Here is a 19613-nt window from a genome sequence, read left to right on the forward strand (position 1 = left end):
TGGTGAAATATGACGTTCCTGCACTTCATAAAAAGTAGCAAGTCACACATAAAACCTAAACTACTTATCTCTTATGGAAATACTTGTAGACCATCATTAAAGTACAACAAGACCTTTAAACTGGTTGTCTTAAGCGCCTTCAGAAGGGTTGAAGTGAGTGTGGTATTACGTAAATGACCATAAGAAATAGTTTTTCCATTACTTGAGCATGTCAAGTTATGAGTGAGCGTATAAAAGGAAGAATAATCAGGAAATGGACTCCTTTTCTGGATTGGAATAGAAATTCGAAAACTGTATAGATCCATCACGGGGCAACAGCCGCGCCGATAAGGAACTCGATCCCCCTCCCAGATGGCCTTCACAGCCCTTGTAGCCACTGCCATTGTAAACAACCCGAAACCCCCCTCTGTCGAAAACACTCGATTTGCCCGAGAATAACCTTTGTGATTTGCCAGCGTTCGCGTCTGTTGGTTCCCAGGTGAGGTCAAAAGGTAGAGAATTAGTTGCCAAATATAACAGGTAAGACAAATGTCCCCGAAGGTGGCGTTGAAGAGGCCTCTTCTTGACCATAAGTGTATCTGTGTGGGCGATGTTGTGTCAAGCCTTCCCCATCCAGGCTGGCCTACGTCATTGTTTTTCTAAATGAATCTGTTTGCGTTTGTCTCGCAGTTATTCCTGTCGGCACTCGCGTTAGTTAGCAGGGTTGTTTTCATAATGGTTTTGCAATCTTAATTGGTTTAGGGTCCTACGGTATCCTGCTCGGCCGTCACTTAGGTAGGTAGATCCTTGTCTAGGTAGGCTAGATTTGGTTAGTAGGTCTCAAATCTCCGTAGTCTTATACAGTAGGCATTAAGCTACTAAGCCCTTTATGTTAAGACAGTTCTAGATGTGACAAAGAGGGATTACAGAATTTGGTTTCTTTAAACGTATGCAAGAGTATGGTGAGAGTGTTAGGTTAGGCTATTATAATGGCAGAATGAGGGCACGACTCAATACTACTTTGGTGGGATCAAGAGGGGTAAATCCCCCTCAGCCAGGTTAGGAACTGGCATCCAGGGTTAGGTTAGGTCAGCGATTACAAACCTTTATACCTTCAAGGAACCCCTTGAAACAATTTTTCATACCCTAGGGAACCTGTATCTACAGGCTCTCTCTCTCTCTCTCTCCTCTCTCTCTCTCTCTCTCTATATATATATATATATATATATATATATATATATATATATATATATAATATATATATATATATGTAATATATATATATATATATATATATATATATATATATATATATATATATATTTATATACCTAATCATATAATATTAATCTCCCACTGCAATTCGAGCTCTGTAAATTCAGATCAGCATCATTTGCAATACATATTTATTTCAAGACTTCTTGCGGAACCCTTATTGGGAATCACTGGGTTTGGTCATGGTAAGTCTGGTGAGGTCATACTCCCTTTGAAATGCCTATTAGGGTAAATGACAGATCGACGATATAACAGCCACCTCTCTTGGAGCGAGGCCACTTCCCTAAAAAGCACTTGAATTATTCCATTATTTTGCAATTTAGGAGAAAACACTAACTTCGAGAGGAGCGTAGAGGTCTTGGTGTTCTGCCTATATAGGTAGGCCACAACTCTTGACTGATGCTCATGAAAGCAAATTCAAGTACTTTTTCGGGAAGGTAGCTGCATTCCGGGATTAGCGACTTAACTTGATATTGATGAGATGGCATTTTAGAATTATATGTTCTTACTTTCTTCATTGATATTCACAGGGTGTTTTAGAATTATGGTTAAATTAGGAGACATGGTTTATTACCTTGGAAATTGATTTTTCCAATACTTTCAGTGTTGCTGATGAAGGAGGTGGTGGTGTTTATTGTTGGTCAATTATTATTAACCTAACATTTATATATGGGACCCTTTGGGAACCAGGGTTAAAATCTTAATAGCTAAGCAACGAAAATACTTTAGGAAAAATCAGTTTCCAAGGCAATACTCCATGCAGAGCTGTTCCCTAGTGTTCCCAGAATTATTCTTACTTTCTTCACAATATGTTGCTGTGTCCACTGATTTATTACTAGTTTCTTATCCTTAGCCTGCTTGTAATGTCGCAGCACAGTTGGTTGCATAATTTGGATATGCATTGTTATGATCTCGTTATTAGAGACCAGCAGGTTCAAAATACAAACAGGAAATTGGGCTGGAATGACTGACGAAAGGCAAGATAGATCAAGGAGGACGACTTAACAAAACACAAAAAAATCAGAGCCATACACTTGCTCGACACCACAATAAGCATAATGATGCAAATCACTAACATCATTATCAGAGCCATACACTTGCTCGACACCAAAAATGAAAGATTTGTTCATGAAACTTACCTGTCAGATATATATATAGCTGTATTTTCTGAAGTCCGACAGAAATTCAAAAACTTCCGGCACACACAGTGGTCGGCCAGGTGGTTAGTACCCATTCCCGCCGCTGGGAGGCGGGTATCAGGAACCATTCCCATTTTCTATTCATAATTTTTCTGTCGCCGGTGCTGGAAACACCTGTTTTCAGTCCTCCGTCTTAGGATTTTGGAAACTTCATGGCCGCTAAATATCCTAATTGTCTTTTGATTTATTGACTTGGATTTGTGGCTAGGCATACGCTATCTTAAATTGTTTTGAATATGATTCATTTTTGTATATCTGAATCTAGTTAGGCTAGTTTCAGAGGGTGTTGTCTGCTAAGATAGGGTGTGGCTACCGAAAGCTTCGGTAGTTCCGCACTCGATATGCACGAGGGCTATGTGTCTTGCTTCTTTGTTGAGATTTGTCATGTAAGGAGTGTGAGACTTTGTCTAATTCCGTAAGGAAGACGTATGATTCGTATGTACGCAATTAATCAGTAAACAAAGTCAGGGTAGGCTAACCTACCTGTAGACTTTATTTTGCCTAACCCTGTAGTATGGCCTACGGGCTATAAATATGTCTCGTGAGGTAATGCCCTTTTCGTTATAGATTCCATCTGTATCTTGGAATCTAAGGTGCTCGCTCTCCTATCATTGTGGTGAAGAGTGCTACTTCTGTAGTTGTTACTCCTAACCCTGTAATGTTGCCTTCGGGCCCTAAACAGTTTCTGTAGAGGGTATTGACCTTTCTCTGATACTCTATCGATTCGTAACTTAGAATCGAAAGCGCTGGCTTTGGAGAGCAAAAGTGAAGTGGCTAAGTGCAGTGACAGTGCCCCTTGTGTAGTGGAGGGTGCGTCAGATCGGCTTATTTCGCCTCTAGGCTTGGGACCTCTGCTTGACTCCCAGGAACAGGGAGAGAGCATGTCGAAAGCCGAAGGAGGGTTACGAGGAACTCCCACCGATCTTGACGTGCCTTCGGCAGACCTGAAGTTACTCCCAGGCTGCCAAAGTGCGTGCACGAATCCTGAAGGATTGCTTCTCGTCCTCCGAAGCGTCCTCCCTGCGCAGGGTTTGGAGCTTTCGGAAGGACTCGCGCCCTCTAAATAGAAGCTTTATAGAAGAGGACGTTTCACGTCCTCTCTCTCTCTCTCGTCATGCGTTGCAGTGAGAAGTAAGAAGGCGAACGTCGCCTGAACTCGTGTACGTCTTTCCACCGAGAAAAGGGAAAGCAAGTCATATTAGCAGGACGCTTTTGAGCGCGGACGTCCTAGCTTTGTTGCTGTGAGAATAAGAAGGCGTTCCCGTCGCCCCGCGTATTCTCACACGATCAACCTTCATCTGAGACTGCTTCGTGCAGTCGGTTTTCTCTCCGAGATGTCTAATGCTCTTCCCTGAAGGCAGTTTCGCTTGCATTGACTCCTGTCAGGAGCGTGACGCTTTTCTGCACGCTTTTTTTTTTGACGCTCGGCTTGGATGGGACGTTCGGATGGACGCCAGGCGCGCGCGGGTGCACGCCAAGCGCGCACCAGTAGACCGCCGAGGGCCGAGCGCCAACCGCCAGAACGCCGAGAGTGCTCGCTGCTTCGCCAGCTGCGGACGGCCGAGAGATGGCTCGTCTGCTCGCCAGTGAGGACCGCCGATGAGTGCGCGCTGCTCGCCAGTGGACGCCGAGCGTGCTCGCTGCTAGCCAGTGGACGCCGAGCAGCCGCGCGCCAGCGCACGCCAGGTGTGTCGCCTGGCTGAACGTTTCTGTTGAAGTCTTCAAGCTGATTTGGGCCTAAAGATTTTTTACCTAACTTCGGTGATCCCTTCTACATCGCCTGCGAAGAATATGAAGTAAGCAGTGCTTACTTAACACACCTTAACTTTGGCTAGGTTGGTCAGGTGGTGATATATATTTTTATATATATATTTATTTTACTTCTTAGCCCTCATGGTATGGTCAATATGGTCTAGTCACGTCGTGGTCTCGCCCCTGTTGACAGATCATCTGGAGTGCACCAGCTATATAGGTCTCTACCTCGCTGGCAACTCTAGTAGCACAAGCAGACTTACGTGGCAATAACCACGAAGCCAGCAATGCTAACAGGTGGAACCAAGATGTAAATCATCTGCATGCATTTGTTTCCCAAAATCCTTCTATTCTGTCCCTTCCCACCTCCAACGGTGGGATTCAGCTATATATATATCTGACAGGTAAGTTTCATGAACAAAATGATATTGTTGATACAATAAAGTTTGTTCATACTTACCTGGCAGATATATATAATTAAGTACCCACCCACCTCCCCTCAGGACAGTGGAAATAAAAATTATGAATAGAAAATGGGAATGGTTCCTGATACCCCACCCGCCTCCCAGCGGCGGGAATGGGTACTAACCACCTGGCCGACCACTGTGTGTGCCGGAAGTTTTTGAATTTCTGTCGGACTTCAGAAAATACAGCTATATATATATCTGCCAGGTAAGTATGAACAAACTTTATTGTATCATAACAATATCATTTTGAATAAAAACAGGCAATCACACTGACAGCATAAATAATCACAATAACAAAAATAGGCAGCACGATCTAGAAGAATAAGACATAATACCCAAGCAGCAAAATACACAAACAGACAAATTCACAAGAATTGTCGAAAACACAAACGGATGAGTCCTCATCCTCCTGCAGAAGTCACAAATGGCTTCCAGCTGCTCCAAAACTGCCATGCTGCTGTTGCCTTCTCAGCCGAGGTTTTCCAGAACCTCTCAGGTCGCCCTCCAAAACCTGTCTGCAGGTGTAACTCACGCCCTGACAATAAACACTGGTGGGTAAGGGAAACAAGGCAACCATCGTTTGTTTAAAAAAAATAACGACTCATCGTTGAAGCACGTAAAGTATAACCATTCTTTCTAAAACTGGTGAAGGATGGTATTTCTGCATTTTTTATATCCTGACAAATTTGTAATGCATTTCAATCTGGAATGCTGGGGTGGCTAAGGAATACTTGCACCAACGTCTAACAATAATGAGTGCTTCTTAATGGTAAACCCTTTTTTTTTTTTTTTTTTTTTTTTGGGAGATGGAATAAAAGATGAATAAAAAATGGGGATACGTATATAGTAATCTAACCTATGCTACCAGATCTTACCTTACTTAACCTGACCTGGAATACTGTATATGTCTCCTCATTGGGGCTTCCCCTCACTATTAAATATGGTGGTTGTAGTCTTATAGGTTCAGGGGCATCATTAGGGTGGGGGGGGTGGTCAACACCCCCCAAGCTCAACTGCAACTTCCCCCTTCACCCCCAAGCCCCAAGAAGTAACAGCATGTTTTCTTTTTAAATGTGCAATCATAATTATATAAAATTTCTCTGAAATATTACGTTGCTTGATTATTGTCTGTCTACTAGCTACCAGTGATGATGAGATAAACAAACAGTAGTGGGAGTATATAATTTTTGCTGAATTACCTTTCTCATGTGGCTCAAAAACACAAAATAGCTCAAAATAAAAAAAATAAAAAAACAGCTGATTAGGCTCGCTTTGCTTACCAAACCATCTTTGCCCCCCCAACAAAAATCTGAAATGATGCCCCTGTATACATTTACCAAGCATTTAGGAAATGGTATAAAATAAAATGAATGTTTTATCAGAAACATTAAAAACTATCAGAAAAATTTTATATCACGAGCTTGAGAATGTACAATGTTGAAAAGTATCAGACTGAGTATGCCACTAATTACATTGCACAAGTACATCAGTTCTGAGCTTCTTAGATAAAGAAATAGGAGCAACTGCTTACAAACATTTTGGAATAACTATGAAAAATGAACGTTCTAGAATGAATCGTGTAATATTATGTATGCAGCCTTACAGTGATGTCACAAGTTGAGTTGCGTCAAATGGTACGGTAAGGAAAAACTGTAGGTACGGATGATAAGAGCAATCGTTGAACAAAGCAAGAAGAATTCTTAAAACTAACTGATGCATATCACTTTTATTATTATTTTCCAAAGGTTTTTGCATAGAAAAATTAGCTAAACTAAGTGTCTTCGTTGTAAGTATCACTGGTTGTGCCATGAACCATTAGCATGATTGAGTCTAATATTTTTTTATACTAGTACGTGCTTTCTTTAGTAGTGTCAACAACCCTACTGCACATGTGTGCTGATGATTTTGTGACACATTTTTTCCAAATTTGATCCAGCTATTCATAAATTGTTTGTGAGTACTTGCTACTACGTATTTCTTTGTCCATGAAGCAAAGAAATAAAGTGAGTTTTTTTTATAGCATTCACCCATACCATTCATTCTTAAACCAGTGAGATAGAGGTTCTTATGTTAGTTTTTGTTATGATTTTGTCGGGTTTCATATAATTTCATTCCTGAATATTTGGATGACCCATTACAACCCTCACCCTCCCTCACCATGTATTGAAGAGGGGAAACCCAAGAGAGAAGCCATACCCTATGTGGTCAAGTTAGATATGGTTATAGTATTCGTTTCCGCATCTGGCCTCCCATTAGAACAAGAAATAGGATGTCATAGTAAGTGAGTTAACTAAGTATTTATGATAGAATGGTTTTCAGATTTGTTCAAATGATTTTCAAATTCGTCTCCATCCCATAAAAAGCTATCATAAAAATCATTTGTTCCCTTAAGAGTACAAATCATTGTCTTTTACAAAGGAATATTCCTTTCACCAGCAGGATACAGTCATTAAAGCATGGAGACAAGACTGTTAATTGATTATAATTGGGTTAGTGGTGGGTTACTGCCCACTCACCTGTCAGAAACTCAACACTATCTTCAGCTGTCCCCTTGTTCAAACAAACATCATCTCTGCCACTGCCTAGTGTTGTTGAGGCATTTGTCAAAGTATTTTAATTATCTTTGTGCCCATTTGAATCTGGACTTTTAACTGTGGCTGTTCCAAGAGTGGTTGAGAGATCTTGGTGTTCTGATTTCAGGCCTAAACTCATGGGCTACTCTGGAAGATCCATTTCAGGACCTGTAGGACTGTTCACTGTTATCCATTAGGTGGTCAGACACATACTACATACTAGTCACCTCAGGACTCCAGGCACCCTTTGTGGCTCCTCTTTGACATCAAGCCAAATTGTATCCTGATGATTTTTCTCATTGAGATGTTGAAAGAGATTTCTTCATGGTCCGCTCTTCTTCTTCAGTTTCTTCTGCTGAGGCACTAATAGTCTGAGGAGTCATTTGTCTTTCCTGGTTGGAGACTACTTAGCTTTAAATATAAAAGAGAGGCTTTTCTTGCTTGCATACATATTTTGGAGATGTCAGGCATTCCCCAGTAGGGTTGTTCCAAGGGAAGTTGTTTATCAGCAGTTGATGTAATAGGAGGGTATCACTTTGGTTGGAGCCATTCTTCAAGATTGCATGGACTTCCTCAACTTCCTTTGCCAAGATAATCTTCTTTGCAGTGAGGGCTATTTCTTAGCCATGTTCTGTGTGTACTTGGTCAAAGGTGGATGTCATCCTCAGTTAAACAGTCTTGTCGACCTCATGAGTCCAGGCCTACAGAGTGACTTGTTCGCCAGAATCTCATTCAAGCATCACTGAAACCCCCACTGAATCTTAGTTTTTCTTGTAGTTTTACATCGGAGAAGCAAGTAACTTAGCTTTGTTGTGTCTGTTACCAAGTTGAGCACATGCAAGGATGGGTTCTCTCATTCTTGTTTGTTCCTGAGTTTGTAGTGAAAACTCAAAACCTTTCAGTTCTTGATAAGAATTTTGATTTGATATGAATTTTGAGTTGTAAATTCTTCCCTCCATGATTTTTTAAGTGCCAGTTGAGACCAAATGCTTTTGTCCATTGTGAGGGTCTTGTGGCACTAACTAAAAAGCAGCAGTCATTATAGTCCAATGTTGACATCTACTCATTAGTATGTATTGATATGCATAAGAATGGGTCAAAGAGGGATCTAAGGACAGGTGAGTTGATAGGTACAACCCCACACTTGCATACCTGCCGCCACTAACATCCTTCTCAATGAGTTTCAATGGCTGATCAAGCTATTGCCAAAGCTGTTCCTTTTTAAAAGATTTCAAGTTTGTATTTAGGAAAAATGCTTTACAGTATATTTCATATTTTAGGACTTATACTTATAAGACTGTTATTGTCATTTTGTCAGAGAGCTTTATCAGTACAAATAAAAGGCCTCACAATGGTGGTGTGATGGTGATCCTGGAAAACTGCAATACTGTAGTTTTATCTTCAGTATTGAAGAGGACTTACTCATGATATGTAGTGTTTGTTGCAGTGAAGTATGCTCTCCCAAGAATATATAAGTACTATATGTTGCACATACAAGGACTAATTTGAACTCCAGTGATAAGGAGGGTGGGTTCAATATCAGGAGAAGAAAAGCAATGCTGGTTGGAGCATGTATCTGAGATCATGAATAAGAGGACCTATAATACTTTGATTGATATACCAGAAGTCGAGGAAGACCTGAATGTATAGGTGATTTTTTTTTCTTTTTGAGGAATCCGTAATAAAGAATTTATGATCTAGAAAGCACTGGGCTTGTCATATTCAGCCAGGTGTAAGTGGATGAATTCTCTTCTTTTGTAGAGTGTCAGGAAATTGTTGTAGGTTATTGTAATGTGTTTGTATCAAGGAAACTTTGTTTTAAAAATGCATACTCTATGCTTATGTGTAAAAAATTAAAATCTGTCTGCGAAAAATTAAAATAAAAAGATAGTGCCAGTAGTAATGATGGATGATTATTGAGAATTTGGCATATTCTGGGCACTAGAAGATTGATGAGTAAGTGAAGCCTCATAAGCTGGTCTCGACAAATGTGGAGGGGAATCCTCAGTCGTGAATGATACAAGCTTGTTTCACTTGGATTCCAGGGCACTGAAGAAAGAGTCAATGATTGATGGATTTGTTTGGACAGACTTAGTTGTTATCATAAAAGTTTTGTTTTTTTGGTAAAATATTTAAACCAAACTACTAGTATTAATTGCTAAATAAAACAATTAGGTCTTATTGTAGGAGAATTTATATTGCTTCATTCAGTAAATTACAGTGGAACCTCGGTATTTGTACATATCCGTTCCAGAACCTCCTATGAAGTCCGAAATGTACTAAAACTGAAACAATACGTAATTCCCATAAGGAATAATGTAAATACAATTAATGTGTTCCAGACCCCCAAAAATGTTAACAAAAAATACATTTTATAGGGAATAAACACAGTTTTACATACAGAAAACAATGAGAAACAAATATAAATGAATAAAGAACATTTAACATCACTCTTGCCTTTATGGAAGACACTTGTTAACGTATGAAAGACGGAGAGAAGGGGCGAAGGAGCAGGAGAGGTTAGTTTTCGGAAGGGGAGTCCCCCTCCTGAAGGATTTCTGGTACCAAGGACCTATCTAGGGTTACTTCTCTTCGTTTTTTACTGGCACACACTGGGGTTACTTCCCCTCTTCAGTTTTTACTGGCACTAGGACCAGCTTGAGAGTCACTGGACCCCTGTCCAGAGACATTTGTTTCTGGAGTTTTTTTTTTTTTTTTTTTTTTTTTTTTTTTTTTTTTTTTTTTTTTTTTTTCTCCCCTAAAGTGGAACACGACATTGTCATTAAAGATATTGGAGACACGGATTACATCTTTGTTGGGGATAGTTCTCCACAAAATCTTTTTTCAACTCAACGCCACTTTGTCAAAACATGTCCTTAACACTGAAGTAGGCACATTATGTATGCCTGTTCTCTTTCTGAATTTTTCAAACCAGCCTCTGCTGACCTTCATTCACTAACAGCAGCACTTGTAGGTATTTTCTTACTGTGATTGGAATGCAACACCCTCCAACACTTTTCTATGTGTTCTGTTTTAATTTCTATGGTGTTTCTTGCCATTTTTATGGAAGGGCTGCCACTTTGAACTTTCTTTGGCTCCATGATGGCTTATTTAGCAGTTGCACTCAAATAAGAAAGCACAAAAAGGCACAGAAAACAATGAACCCAAAAGCAGAATGGGTCACAAGAGAACACGGGATACTTTGTATGGACGCTGTATATGGGCCTAGTCATGCAGTGGGTCCCGGAAGGAGCATTTCCGATTGTATGAAATCTGGGAAAATGTATGAAACCTGAGACAAAATTTCATCGGAAAAAGTCTACAAAAACCAAATCGTACAAAAACCAGGGTGTAAGAAACGAGGTTCCACTGTATTGCATAACTAGTTTGTAAATATCTTTTGTAATAACAAATTTCAGTACTTTAGTTTAGCATTTTGGAAATAAGAAAAATTATTCATTTCCTAATTGCTAAACTGTGTAATTAACAAGTAGGCTGACAACTACTGTACTTTTAATAATAATTTTGGAACTGCTTTCTAAGACTGCTGTTAATGTATCTTCTTTTCCAGGTTTAGAAGCAAAGAAAATGCAGTAGCTTACTGTTGAGAGAAGAGGCTACATTGCGCTCCAAGATGGGAGCTATAAACATAAGTTGCCCTTGGGACGACAGCTCTCCTGAGCCACTCTTGGATGCCTGTGGCAAATATGCATCCAACTCCAGAACCTTTTGTGAGCTGCAGCCTGAGACAGGGCTGTGGTGCCTGCGCTCAGAATTGGCACTGCCCATGGAGATATGCGAGAAGCTCATCAGTCTGTGGCAGGAGATGGACCCCCAGGGTCTTGACGACAAATTCATTAACATATTCAAAGATGTGATTTTGACGAGACTTAAGCGAGTGACATTAAGAAATTCGTCAATCTCAGATGATGGTCTGAATCACCTACTTTCTCATCATTTATTAGAATTAGATGTGAGTAACTGTAGCAAGTTGACGAAAAGAACTTTAAAAAATATTAATAGAGAGGGTGTGGGTGAATGTTTGACTTCTTTGGTGATTGGTAAGACGAGAAATATTTTGCCGGACACAGTGTTCTCAAATCCTTTACCAGATTCCAGTGATAGTTCAGACTCTAGTCCAGTCAGTGAAATAGAGCAACGGGGTTATATTTTACGAACTCCAAACCTCAGGCGACTTATTGTGCAAGAACTCTATATTCCCATGGAGCCCCAATACTTTGCTCTGCTGTTGAAACCTTTGTCGAAACTGACTCACTTGGACCTGTCCGGATGTTTCTTTCTAAACGATGTGAAATATATCATGGAAATGAAATGCCTGGTATCTCTGATTCTGCATAGTGTGCAGAGAATCCAAGACACTGTGCCCACGATAATGATGATGAAGACCTTGAGGTAAGTGATCGTTTATTTGGCATACTGTATCCAGCTCTGTATGTAGTTGCAGTTTTGATTTGTCTACCCAGTGTAGGCCTAATAATTTTCTCGAAATCTGTCAATGTAAATATAGCTTTATTGTAAAAAATTTTCTATTGCTTTTGAGAGTTATTTTTGTGAAAAAAACAGGCAAATTCTAGGACATTTGGGAATTGTATGTGGCACTTGGTCCTCATTTATTCATTAATATAGATGCTGCTGGTTCTGCTCATATGGATGCATTACAGAAGAAAATAGTGAATTGTGGGTTGGTTAAACCTCAGATTAAACATGTTATTATGAGGCCATAATAATAATTTAATTTGAGAATATGCTAATGATGTGGGATGTGCAGTTCTTGGCAAAGATGTGATACATTCTATTTTCACTGCTGAGATGACAGCTGTGAAATAAGCTTTTGAAGAAGCCAGTTACATAAGCTTTAAAACAACTTTTAATATTTAATCCAATTTTTTAGTTGCCTGTCAGTTTTGAAACGAATGAGCATTTGTGGTTCTCTTTTTAAAAAATGAAGTTTTCATAATAAAACTAATAGTAGTATTGTAATACTTACCTGAACACCTGAATTAGCCCTGGTCACTGACCAGGCTCATTGGGATTAGGGGCTAATTCAGGTGTTCAGGGGGTGTATTGCAATATGAAGTTTTCATAATAAAACTAATATTATAATACTCACCTGAACACCTGAATTAGCCCCTAATCCCAATTAGCCTGGTCAGTGACCAGGGTTACTTCAGGTGTTCAGGGGGTGTATTGCAATATTAAAAATTGGTTGCTCTGCCTAGCCTTTGGTCCAAGGATATACAGTTTTGTCCAAGGATATACAGTTTTGTTGGGTGTTACGTAGCTCTTGTTGGCATTTGTGGAAATGCGGCTATTAACAAGGTAGCAAAGAAAGCATCTCCAGAAAATGTGGTCATATAATGATGTGAAACCTGTTATATATATTAGACTACATAAGGTAAGTTTGGTAAGAGAGGTAAGCCCCCTCACCTAAATAGCAAGAAAAAAAAAGATTCAAACAAATGTACAACCTAGGCCTTCATCTGATAACATTAATGGAAGTTACGAGCCGCTTAGTTTTCGTCTTAGAATTGGCTACACATTATCAGCTCAGTTTTTAAATGAAGAAAGTTAAGTCACCTGTGTATGTGTACATTGCCATGTTGGCCTGATAGTGGAACACATAATTGTAGATTGCGTTTTATCTTTAAAATATATAGTTATACAGCCATATACTATAAACTTTCTTATATAGTATAACTTTCTTATGTATTTAAATTTTGATTAGGCCTTATTGGTGCATGTTTATGTGTCTACAACACTATGTAATTGAAATGCTACTGCAATTTTTTTTATTTAGGGTTGCCGTGTGAGTGAAATCTATAACTCAGTAATTACTTGGTAAGTATATATGAAACTTGCCATCCTTCTCTTTTACTTGTGTGTTTGTGTGTCTACAACATTATGTAATTGAAATGCTACTGCAATGTTTTAGTTTAGGGTTGCCATGCAAGTGAAAGCTTTCGCTAAGTACATAATTATACTTGGTAAGTATATTATATGAAACTTAATTTTGTATAAGTAACTTACCAAGTTTCTACTTTCGCAGCAGTTTGCAATGAAATTCACAGTAGCGATTCTTTTATTTTGAGAAGGTGACCGGCCCCGCCCATTTTCTGGGGAAGTATAGGTACAACACAGCTAAGACAAACATTCATTTTCTGCCCTGCAACAACAACAGTTGTTTGCTTGGTAGTTTGCTTTGGAATTCTTTCACCATGTGGTTGTAGTTGACACAGGATTTGTTGACATATTCTGGAATTGTATTCTTGAATTTTGTAGCAATTTTGCTAATGTAGTTAGCTTACTTTCCTCAGTTATGTAAGGGTGACTTCCATTAAGCATGAAGCTCATAGCATTTGTTGTCAATGTAGGGGTCAGACTTGCTCTTCTATTCTTACATGCAATGATTGGAATCAGAGAACGTGGAAGATTTTGACTAGTTGTTTAGAGAAACTTGAGAAGAATGGCTAAGAAGGGCGGCCACTAGAGCCGAAAATAAAGGCTCTAGTCAGAATTCTCCTTTTATTCCTGCTTCCTCTACACCTGTGACTGGCTTTTCCTAATTCTCCTTTGCCTAGCTCCCAACCTTCTGATCCCAATACCATCACCAGTTTAGAGGCAAAGTTTGATCATAAATTTAATTTGCTTGTGAATACTGTTGCCCAAATTGGGTATTCGGTCAAGTGTTTAATGGATAAGATTAGTGCAAGTGGTCAAGGTGCTAGTGATTTGGAAGAGGTAGCTATCCGTCCCACCGATACTTCCGGATGAATGTCCCTGTCAAACTCCCCTAAACCTGAGAGGAGGCAAACCAGAGGTCCTGATAGGCTCGGTGTGGTATGCCTACAGGTAGTTGCCCCCTCATCCGAGCCTGTAGTGCAAGGATCCCAGGACTTGGGAGATGGCCGTTGGAAAGGCATCCAACTTGGTATTCACACACTTTTGTCCAGTGAGTCAGATTCGGATGCTAGTAGAGGATGAAACGGATGATTCAAGGATGCTTCTAGGTCGCTGAAAAGGTCATTTCCAGTGGTGTATCTCCTTCTTATAGCTTATGGGATGTTTCCCATTGCTCTCCTGCAGTTTGAGTGTCAGATTGCCAGTTGTTGATGTCCAAACGGGCTTCCAACTCCCTCATATCGGGATCCAAGAGTATAAGTATTCAGTACCGGAATTCGAGGGATACATGGTGTCAGTGGATCCTAAGAGATCAAAAGTTACAGTGGGATCTTACGGATGCAAGTGCTCAGTGGGATCCAAAGGATCCAAGTGTTTATTGGAACCTGTGGGGTCTGGTGGATCCAAGTGCCCAGGAGGATCAAAGAGAGTAGTGTTTGGGTACTCACCTGCACTGGCGCATTCGTCATCTCTAAGATTGGTGCCAGCTTCTAGTAGAGATTCGGCCTCACAATCTGGACGTCACTCCTTTCCACCTGAGGTTCAAGATCCTTCCCTGGATCCGATCAGTTGTTGCCTGGATAGCATTTTGGAATTACTTCAAAATCCGTCAACGTCTCGCAATTCTGCAGTAGTACCTTCGTCTCCACCTTCAGACAAAGAGAAGGAACTTGATCAGGTTCAACTGGCGTTGACATATGCATCTCTGTTGAGAAAGTTTTTGTATTGTTTTCCTGATTATTTCTCGCCAGCTATGCCCGCATCCCCAGGATCAGTCTTTATGATGAGACAACCTGTTGAAGACTCCAGATTGCCTAGTATGCTCCTGTCCTGTCCTCATTGAAAAAAGCCCTGTCTGGCATTGAGACTTAGCTCACAAAGAAGAGTTATGCAGGAAAGGTGGTTTTTTGCACTCCTCCTCCTCCCTTGTCAAAAGAAAAGGGGATACCTTTCGTATTTGACTGGAGAAGCTCCTTTTTTTTTTGGGAGTTTTGCCTCCTCCCTTGGGGACTTCCCAAGCCTGATTGATTTGGCAAGGAGGTGGGCCCTTTCATCCACCAAGATCTTGTTCACTTCCTCAGAGCTGGATCACCTTGTACATGACTTTTTTTAAGTTTTTGAAATCTTCAGTTTTCTTGAGTGGACCATAGGTGCACTAGCCAAGAAGATTGAAAGTTGTGCTTCCCTTCAACCCAACGTTGCTTCGGATTGGTTAGGCGTTTTGTCATACGCCGATAAAGCAATCAGAGACTGCTTGCAAGAGTTAGCAGCACTGGTTACTGCTGGGATCCTTAAGAAGAGAGAACAATGGTGCTCGTTCACCTCGAAATGGGTAACACCTTTACAGAGATCACCCCTTCTGTTCTCACCCTTGGATCGTAGTAGTCTTTTTCCTCAAGCTGCCATTGAGCATGTAACAGCGGAACTCCAGAAGACTACCCAGAATTGTTCTAGCCACTTCTTCTAAGAAGACCAAGGAAACAGTTCGTCCTCCTTTGACTTCATTCTCTTCAAGAACGGTCCCCCCTCTGCAACAGCATCCTTTTTGGGGAGGCGGAGGCAAGTTCCAGTCATGACCTCGAACTAAGACCAACCAAGACCTCTTCTTGTAAGTGAGGATCAAGTCCTCCATGCTACAGTGGGAGCTAGGCTGCAGCATTTTTGGACCAAATGGGCAGAAAAGAAGGCCGAACCATGGGTTCTGCAAGTCATCAAAGAACGGTATTTCATCCCCTTCAAGGAAAAACTCCCGTTAGTTTCCTCTCCCTTCAACTTGGGAGCTCACTCCAAAGACTCAGAGACATTTACTGCCTTATCAAAACAGGCTGATTTTCTTCTCAGAAGGGGACAGTGGAGATAGTAGATGTCAATATAAGGGTTTTACAAGCGTCCATTTCTAGTCACCAAATCATTGGGGGTTTGGAGACCCATCCTGGACGTCAACGCCCTGAATTTCTTCATAAAGACCAGGAAATTCAAGATGGAAACCAACCATTCAGTCCCTGTCAGCCATTCATCAAGGGGATTGGATGGCGACTATAGATATGCAGGACGCCTACTTCCATATCCCCATACATCAAGAATCCAGGAAATATAAGTTTGTTCATGCCACTTACCTGACAGATATATATATAGCTGTATTTTCTGAAGTCCGACAGAATTTCAAAACTCGCGGCACACGCAGTGGGCGGCAGGTGGTAGTACCATTCCCGCCGCTGGGAGGCGGAATATCAGGAACCATTCCCATTTCTTTTTATTCATTATTTTTTACGGTCGCCGGTCGGTAAAACAACTTGTTTACAGACCTCTGCTCAGGATTTTTTGGAATTTGACTCACTTTTAAGTATCTGATTGGTTTTTTGGTATTGAATTGGATTGTTGAATTGGCATGCGCGATAGTGGACCGTTTTTTGATTTTGGATTGATTTTCTATATAAGATATGTCTGGATCAAGTGCTGTGAGTTTCAGAGTGTGTGTGAGGGCTGATTGTAAGGTGAGGCTACCGAAAGCATCGGTAGACCCACCCCCACACATATGTATGAGTTTGTAGGGGCATAATTGTTTGATTGATAATCGGTGCAATGAATGTGAGAGATTGACCGATTATGATTGAGAGTTATATGAGTCCTATCGCCTTAAATTGGAGCGCGATAGGATCAGGAGGTCTTCCTCCAGGAGTCTTACCAAAGGTAAAGGCTAACCATCTCTCCTACATTAACACCTGTAGAGTTTGCAACCCCTAAACCTGTGTTGCCTTCGGGCTCTGATTCTGTGTCGGGAGAAGCGAATGCTCTCTCTCTGATTTTGGAGTCCTCTTCGCACTCTGGAGAACCCCAAAGTGAAAGCCTTAGAAACTGGCTCGGTGCAAGTGGTGTTTTGATCGGGGTGCCCCTAGTGTTGGTGTGGAGGGGCGTCAGATCGGCCCCATAATGCCTCTAGGCCTAGACCTCTATCAGACTCCCAAGACTCAGGGAGTAGGGTATGTCGAAAGCCGCAAGAGGGTTACGGGGGCTTCCCACCGATCTGGCGTCCCTTCGGCAGACCTTGTAGCAAAGTCCCCAGGCTGCCAAGGAGCGCGCACGAGCGCGCGTCCTGAAAGAGTGCTTTTCGTCCTCCGAAGCGTCCTCCTCCCCGCGCAAGGGGTGGAGCGCTCGGAGAGACTCTCGTCCTCTGAAAAGGACGTTTCGTGCGGAGGACGCTTCACGTCCTCTTTCGCCACTTTCGTCGGAGGATGCGTATGACGCTTTTCCGCCTCAGAAAAGGGGTAAGATCTCCTCCGATGAGGACGCTGGGTTGCGTGCACAGGCGCGTATACCTGAGAAGCAGGTAGCTGTACCTGTGAGAAGGAAGGAGGCGTCCCCTCGCGCCCTCGTCTTCTCGCAGGATCAGTCCTGCTTTCTCTGTTCGTTCTTCCCCAACGAAGAACATTCTTTTGTCCCTTCAGGACCAGCTATCGACGCTTATGGCTCAGGAGGACCTCGCCCAGCAGCAGTCGAGCCTAAGCGGAGGAAGGACCTTAGACTGCCGGTCAAGAGGACGAAGCAGTCTCCTTCTCCCTCACCTACTTATCTCGTTCGCCGATCGCTTCTCCTTCGGCGATTCGCCGATCTCGTTCGTCCTCTAGAAGGACGTTACGTCAGGGGGGGGGGGAACGCTTTTGAGGAGGACGCTCTGCACGACGTTCGACAGGACGCTCGTCAGGAAACGCGAGGCAGGACGCTAGGCGGACCTCGGCATGACGGCTTGGCAGGACCGTTCGGCAGGCGTTCTGCAAGTACTCTTCGGTCAGGACGCTTCGGTCAGGACGCTGGGTTGCAGGACGCTAGGCAGGACGTTCGTCAGTGACGCTCGGCGCTAGCATTGGACGGCTCGCCAGGACGCTACTCGGCAGGAACGCTTGGCAGAAGCTCGCCAGGACGTTAGGGCTCTTTTCAAGACGCTTTTGGGGGATTCGACCAAGAAGTCGTACCCCACAGACGCTAGTTTACGCGCACAGGCAGTATTCCAGCGAAAAGGTCTTCCCTTTCGTTTGAGAAACGTAAGGACGCTTCTCTGGCAAGTGAGACTGCCGCGGATGGCGCTAAGGGACGCTCGTCCTCGTCAGGACGCTCTACCTTCATCAAGTAGTAAGCGTCATAGAGAAGACAGCCGAAATAAGGCTGCCTCTAGCAAGGATAGGGGTCCTTTGATCAAGCCAAGACCCGACATTAGGACGCCCTCGTCAATCCGGACAGACGGTCTCCTCTTCCGTTTAGAGAAGAAGGAGAGCTGAGTAGTTCGGCTGACTCGGTTGAAGAGGAACCTTCTGCGGCCCCTTCAATCTCGGACTATAAAGTCCTCGTGCGGCTCTTGCGTTCTTCTTTCGAAGACAAGTTTCAGCCCGCAGCTCCCAAGTCTCCTCCTTCGCAGTTTTCTTAATCTAAAACTGGAAAAACCCCGGAGTTTGTAGAGATGAAAACTTCTCTCTCCACGAAACTGCCTTTAAGAAACTCCAAGATTGGATGATACGAAGGAGAGATCAAGGCAAGACGACCTTCGCCTTGCCGCCAGCTAGACTTAGCGGAAAAGGGGGCATTTGGTATAGAACCAAAGATGAAGTAGGAGTTCGTATCCCTTCTTCGGCTCAAGGAGATTTCTCCAGCCTAGTGGATTCGCAGAGGAGGTCTCTTTTACCCACTCTGCTAAAGTAACCTGGACCTCTACGGAGACTGACCATCATTGAAGGGTCTGCTCAGGACGCTGGAAGTGTTCAACTTCCTTGACTGGTGTTTGGGAGTTCTGGATCTGCAAGCGAGAAGCCCAGAATCTCTCAGTCTGGGGGAGCTGTCCCGAGTGCTTGTTAGCATGTATGGACAAAGCCGTCAGGGATGGTTCGGAGGAGATCGTATCTCATTTTGGAACGGCTTTATTGAAAAAGAGAGCTTTGCTGTGGCAACTTCACAGCTCGTTCGGTAACTCCAGCTCAGAAAGCGGATTTGCTGTTTTTCGCCTCTTTCGAACCATCTCTTCCCCCAGACTTTAGTAAAGGACCTGATGAACAGTTTGCAAGAGAAGGCAACTCAGGACCTTTTTGGGCCCCAGTCTACAAGACGGTCAGCCGTACCTTCAACCTCTTCAGCTGCGGTTCGACCGCCGAAGAAAGTTAAGCCCTTTCGTGGGGCTCCCCCCTCGAGAGCAGCTCCTCGAGGGAGAGGGTTTTCACGAGGAAGAGCTTCCTTTAAGCCAAAGCCTTCCAAGTGAGAAGCATGTCCTTCAGACACCAGTCGGAGCCAGACTGAAGTTTTTTGCGGGAGCGTGGAGAGAGAGAGAGACACGGACTCTTGGTCCCTCAAGATCGTGGAGCAGGGGTACAAGATCCCTTTTTAGTGATCTTCCTCCTCTTTCTACGACTCCCAGAGACCTTTCTCCTATCCTATCAGGGAGAAAAGAAGAAAGTATTATTCGATCT

At 42.5% G+C, this 19613-nt stretch overlaps 1 protein-coding gene across 2 annotated transcripts in view; it reads left to right on the top strand.

The window, feature by feature from the left end:
• Positions 1-233: 233 nt before the first annotated feature.
• LOC135202996 (protein zer-1 homolog) overlaps positions 234-19613 on the top strand; it is a 118603-nt gene continuing 99223 nt past the window's right edge. The window contains exons 1-2 of one of the 2 annotated variants that reach the window (XM_064232541.1): positions 234-478; positions 10817-11658. In XM_064232541.1, coding sequence (XP_064088611.1) covers positions 10880-11658 — 779 coding nt within the window. In that variant the 5' untranslated portion in view covers positions 234-478; positions 10817-10879. The remainder of the gene's footprint in view (positions 479-10816; positions 11659-19613) is intronic. The other variant, XM_064232542.1, reaches the window with a different exon arrangement.

Source organism: Macrobrachium nipponense, chromosome 33, assembly GCF_015104395.2.
Source record: "Macrobrachium nipponense isolate FS-2020 chromosome 33, ASM1510439v2, whole genome shotgun sequence".
NCBI lineage: Eukaryota > Metazoa > Arthropoda > Malacostraca > Decapoda > Palaemonidae > Macrobrachium > Macrobrachium nipponense.